At 25.5% G+C, this 6229-nt stretch overlaps 1 protein-coding gene across 1 annotated transcript; it reads left to right on the top strand.

The window, feature by feature from the left end:
* The first annotated feature begins 3140 nt into the window (after positions 1 to 3140).
* On the top strand, positions 3141 to 3528 carry LOC111634005. The gene is made up of 2 exons (XM_023378678.1): positions 3141 to 3278; positions 3360 to 3528. The coding sequence occupies exons 1-2, from the start codon at positions 3148 to 3150 to the stop codon at positions 3496 to 3498; spliced, it is 270 nt and encodes an 89-aa protein (XP_023234446.1). The 5' UTR covers positions 3141 to 3147; the 3' UTR covers positions 3499 to 3528.
* Positions 3529 to 6229: the final 2701 nt, after the last annotated feature.

Consider the following 6229-nt stretch of genomic DNA (forward strand, 5'->3'; position numbering starts at 1 on the left):
GATAAAGTTAATGGGTAACATGGAAGTGTTTATTAATTGCTAATAAGCTGTAGTGTATGTAAACAAACATATTTCATAACTGTAATATAAGAGCATATTAACAAGCACAAGAAATTGCTGATTGGTTGCATTGATCATCATCAATGCAACCAATCAGCAATTTCTAGTAACATTTAATTACCCATCAGTTTGTAACATCTTCTCAAGTACAAATTTTAACTTTATTGCAATAATATTGGCAGAGATCTAGCTGTCGCATTTTTAAATCTTTCACTATCTAATCCATTAAATTGTTTAAATACATTATATCATTATATATATCTAACTTTATATTTAGTGATATAAATCATTAAAATCATTGCTTATAATTACAATTAAATTTAATTATATCATTGAGCCTATATAGATCTAACAATAGTCAAGATTAAAAAATTCATAATTTAAAAAAAACCATAAAAGTATTATTGTATTAGAATTATTGATAATTATATTAATGTTTTTAGAAAAAAATATAAATTATTTTAGAGTTTATTATGCAAAATATTTTTCTTGTTTATAGAAGATACTTTATGTAGTATTTAAGAATTTTTGTGTGCGGTATTTTCAAACGAAACATTTTATTAATTATAAATTTATGAATAATCTTTGTGTCACAGATTGAAAGTTTACAAAAACTTGTCTTCTCAAATTTATATGAGCATGAAGATGAATTGATGTGGAAAGTCAATATCATAGCAATATTGAAAGATTTAATCCTTGAAAAAAAATTGAACAGTCTTTATCCTATTAAAGGAACTTTCTATGGAGATGTTCTGGTGATTCATGGAATAGCAAATTATGTATTGTATGTTATTAAATTTCAATAATTACTATGAAATAATAAAATTTAACTTAAATATAATAATATGAAATTTTTCATTTTTAGACAGGAGGACTATGAACAACTTAGAAAACAATTTCCCAATGTTAAAATCTTCTTCTTAGAAAACTGTGCTCATTGGATTCATTTAGATAAAACAGAAAAGATGTTAGAAATAATAATTCAGCACCTGTTGAAAAATTAATTTATGCTTATTTTTGTAAATATATTATTGAATAGTTAATAAATAGATAAACACTTGTAGTTGTTTCAATTAAATCCTATATGTTTTAAATACAATTTAATACCGTTATTGTAATTATAACATTTATATTTCTTATAACCTTTACTATTTAGTTAATCTTCCTTTTATAATTAACTAAAACTAATAATTTACAGAAATCAAAAGATTTTATCTCAGATTAATGTTTTTGGTTTTGGAATCTACAGTTCCACTTTTTTATATCTATTGTAATCTGATAAATATTGATACTAAATAAAGATTGCACAACTGAAAACAGAATTGTAGATTCTGAAAATGGAAATCCAAGATAAAATCTATATTCTGACTTCTATAAAGTGTAAAGTGTTATTTTAGTTAATTATGAACAATGGAGTTGTATAAGCTACATAAAGTTTATAATTACTGTTTTCATTTAATTTCATAGATAAAACTCTGAAAATATGTCTGGCAGACTTTATTGTTTACCAATTGAATGAGTGTACTTCATGTAAATTATCTGTTATAAAATAAACATAAAAATTCAAATTTTTGTATTCAAAATATTTATTTTAATGCTTTGTTATTTTTCAAAAGCAGATTGAAATGTTAACCTTTCCTGAACAAAGGTAGACATATTTTCAATTCTTTAATATCCACAAAGAAGTGATGTAGTGCCATTGAAGATATGGAAGCCATCTTCACCTTGTATTAGATACTGATTCATTATTAATCTGATATTCTTGTTAATATTACCTGCCCACATTCCACAGATTTGTTAAGAAAACTCTAGTAAGATTATAATTTAATAGTTCTACTAAGTAAGTTGCCATTTGGCTGCATATTTTGAAAGCATACCTATTACCTAAAAATAGGATCATACATCCATGAATAAAACTAGCTACTGGTATATCAAAATTCTCAAAATTCCTTAGCGAGTGAACAATAAATGATTAAGTCGTTTTACATTTAAATATAAATCTGAACATGGAAAACCATACACTGAGGAAGCTAGCATTTGTTACAAAAAAAACAGCATTTATCAGAATTTCAAGAAAAAGAAACTGATTCAAACAGTAGTAGTAAGAAATTACAAGTACAGAATTAGACGCAAGTAAAAATAAAATGTTAGATAACATCAACATTTTCAGTCTCTGAACTACTTCATAGCCATCTTGCCCTGATCATTATACTCGCATCAGAATGCTTATAAATTCAGATAAAACAAAATTTTCTTAGGACTCCCTGTGGTCTAAATTGGCATAATAATTTTTTTAATATTAAATATATGCATTACTGGTTTTATTCAAATAATAACCATTCTCTAATAGTAATTATATCTTGTCCTTAATACTTGAAATATTGTAATAACTGCTCTCAAATAGCAGCTGCAGCTACTATTCAAGAATTTCTAAAAACTTAGCAAAACAATGTAAAATTAATAATGTAAACAACAGTGGGTGGGTACCATATTTATTTAACAAATAAACTTTAATAGAAAACGAAATATATAAAATGTATAAAAACATAGGTATAGTTTTTAATTACCACTATTTTCCTATTTTTGATATATGAAAAGTTACTTTTCATATTCATTATAAAGAAATATATCAATTGCATTTCAAGTGTAAAGGTCTTCCATTAATTAAGTGTACAATTTAAGGGAGGAAGTAGTACAATGTGAAAAGTACAATACATCATTATGCTTGTATATGAGAAGGAAAAGGGTTCAGGCATCATCTAAGTGGACTTTTTAGTGGCATACAAATTTGTTCTTATAAGCCTACTTACAAATCATGTGAATAAACTATAAACTATCTTGTAATTATTTGCAAAATTTTTATTCATTTCTTCAAAACCAGGGAGTTCATGAAATAATGTTCACATAATTAAAGGGAAAGATGGTTTGTTAAAAGTACATTATTGATACACAATATGGAAAGGGAGAAAAGTAGATAAAAAATTAACCTTTATTAATAATTGATATTAAATGATAATCTTTGTGTCACAGATTGAAAGTTTACAAAAACTTGTCTTCTCAAATTTATATGAACATGAAGATGAATTGATGTGGAAAGTCAATATCATAGCAATATTGAAAGATTTAATCCTTGAAAAAAAATTGAACAGTCTTTATCCTATTAAAGGAACTTTCTATGGAGATGTTCTGGTGATTCATGGAATAGCAAATTATGTATTGTATGTTATTAAATTTCAATAATTACTATGAAATAATAAAATTTAACTTAAATATAATAATATGAAATTTTTCATTTTTAGACAGGAGGACTATGAACAACTTAGAAAACAATTTCCCAATGTTAAAATCTTCTTCTTAGAAAACTGTGCTCATTGGATTCATTTAGATAAAACAGAAAAGATGTTAGAAATAATAATTCAGCACCTGTTGAAAAATTAATTTATGCTTATTTTTGTAAATATATTATTGAATAGTTAATAAATAGATAAACACTTGTAGTTGATTCAATTAAATCCTATATGTTTTAAATACAATTTAATACCGTTATTGTAATTATAGCATTTATATTTCTTATAACCTTTACTATTTAGTTAATCTTCCTTTTATAATTAACTAAAACTAATAATTTACAGAAATCAAAAGATTTTATCTCAGATTAATGTTTTTGGTTTTGGAATCTACAGTTCCACTTTTTTATATCTATTGTAATCTGATAAATNAGTAAAACGGGTTTTCCCCTTGCTATGGATGTCTGCCTAGTTCAGTTCAGCCACATTCCGCTACAGTTCGCCTTTATTATCGGTTCGAAATGGGGAGGTTCCATAATACTTGCAGTGTTCCATAATACCACCTTCTCCTCTACAATTTCTTTGGCTACTGTTTTCATTTGAGTTCAGTATAACATCGAAACTCTCATTTGATAATTTATATTTCTTTTAATACTTAAAGGAAAAAAAATAATTAAATGTTTATATTTCAGCCATGGTTGATGAAAGGATTAATTCTACTGGATGCGTCTCCTGTACGATATCGAGATGAGGAAGAAAAACACGGATTTCTTTTTCTATCCCAAATGAAAGATTTCATCGATTTGCTTCCTTCCCATCTTAAATCTCGTGATAAAAAACTTATATTTGAAAATTATGTAAGGAAAAGCATTAAGGTATCAAATCTTTTCACCCCCCTAAATGCTATCTATTTAAAAATATAGTCCACTGTGAAGGATCACACCGTGTAATCACTAAGATATCTTTTGTAACTGATGAATAATCTAATCCATAAGCATACAAATATCTTTTTTCTTAGTATTTAACAGTAGAGTTAAATACTAAGGTACAGTTACACACACAAAACTTATATGGAGCAACCAAATATTACAAAAAGAATATATATATATATTGGAATATTATTAATTTAAAGAAATATGATTTTTTGGAAACTTCTATTTTGTTTCTCACCCCTGGAAAAGAGGTTTTCTTTCAAATCCATTAGTTTAGAAAAGTCAAGAAATTCTAAATAATATGAAATTACCAGCTCATATATAGCTTATGAGATGGCATTATAAAATAATTTTCCATCTAATTTTCTGAAAATATTCAAATAAATCTTTGTAAATAGTATCAATATATTAAAAATTAATAATAGAAAAATATTACTAAACTTTTGAATCAAAACATTCATTGACATTGGAAATAATAATGCTGTGTGATCAATTCATTAACATCTATAAGGAATATGTCCATTTTTTAGATTATTTCATTGTTTATTTGAATATATAATAATATATTTAAAATTTTTAAATAAATTAGATTTAATAATTATATAGGAAAATTCAGTAAGCATTGCAGGATCTTCCAGACTGAATGCTATCATTTTAAATTACTAAGTAAATATTATCTGAGAATTATGCAACATACACTAATGTATTGATTAAGTGTCCAAGTTTCATCTTCATATGCATTAGAACAACTGGATGTCTACTATCTCTAGAAGCACATTAACAAAAACCACAGCAGAAAAGGCATTTTGTGTTCCAAAATTCATAAAATTGGAATTCCATAAATGGAAGTGTGACTCAAATAATCCGAAGAAGCTCTAGAATTGTAGCAGCTGTGGGTGAAGTGACAACGGGTATGCTGTAGCAATTGTAGAAAGAATTTGAGTATAAATTGGATGTGTCTCGTGCGACAGGAAATGCATAAGTTGAGAAATTGTAATGGGAAAATGTGAAACTTGGATAGTTTTCCAATGTTTTCATGTACATTACAATGCTCTTTAATAATAATTGACATTGTTATCATTTTAAATAATTATAATATTCTTTTTAGAAGTTTTTTATATTTATAGTAAATTTATGGCTGTCATCACGTTCTGTTTTATTTATTTCATTAAAAGGAGTGTTTCTAGAAAATTAAGAATGATAATGCCTTTAAACTAAAATTCTAAGCATATTATCTATAAAAATCTCTAAATTTAAAAATGATGATCATAAAAATAGATTGAACTTAAAAGATATTAGAATTTCTAACTACAGATTTGTGTAAGTGAGCTTTTCCAAGTTAGAAGTTATTCCTTCATCTTTTTCGAGTACATACTGAATATAAACAGTTTTAACATCCTGTAATGGACATAAAAAATTATGCATTACTTTAGCTTGAAACTATCGGAGATCCTCCCACATCTACTTATAAAGTTAATGGGTAACATGGAAGTGTTTATTAATTGCTAATAAGCTGTAGTGTATGTAAACAAACATATTTCATAACTGTAATATAAGAGCATATTAACAAGCACAAGAAATTGCTGATTGGTTGCATTGATGATGATCAATGCAATCAATCAGCAATTTCTAGTAACATTTAATTACCCATCAGTTTGTAACATCTTCTCAAGTACAAATTTTAACTTTATTGCAATAATATTGGTAGAGATCTAACTGTCGCATTTTTAAATCTTTCACTATCTAATCCATTAAATTGTTTAAATACATTATATCATTATATATATCTAACTTTATATTTAGTGATATAAATCATTAAAATCATTGCTTATAGTTACAATTAAATTTAATTATATCATTGAGCTTATATAGATCTAACAATAGTCAAGATTAAAAAATTCATAATTTAAAAAAACCCATAAAAGTATTATTGTATTAGAATTATTGCCG

Source organism: Centruroides sculpturatus, unplaced genomic scaffold (assembly GCF_000671375.1).
Source record: "Centruroides sculpturatus isolate CEXI.00-Female unplaced genomic scaffold, Cexi_2.0 scaffold54, whole genome shotgun sequence".
Taxonomy (NCBI): domain Eukaryota; kingdom Metazoa; phylum Arthropoda; class Arachnida; order Scorpiones; family Buthidae; genus Centruroides; species Centruroides sculpturatus.

What these genes read in the sequence shown, in the direction of transcription:
- LOC111634005 (XM_023378678.1), top strand. Translation starts at nt 3,148, where the DNA reads ATGTGGAAAGTCAATATCATAGCAATATTGAAAGATTTAATCCTTGAA. An exon ending in GGAATAGCAAATTATGTATT is followed by an intron (nt 3,279 to 3,359) that starts GTATGTTATTAA and finishes TTTCATTTTTAG; the next exon opens with ACAGGAGGACTATGAACAAC.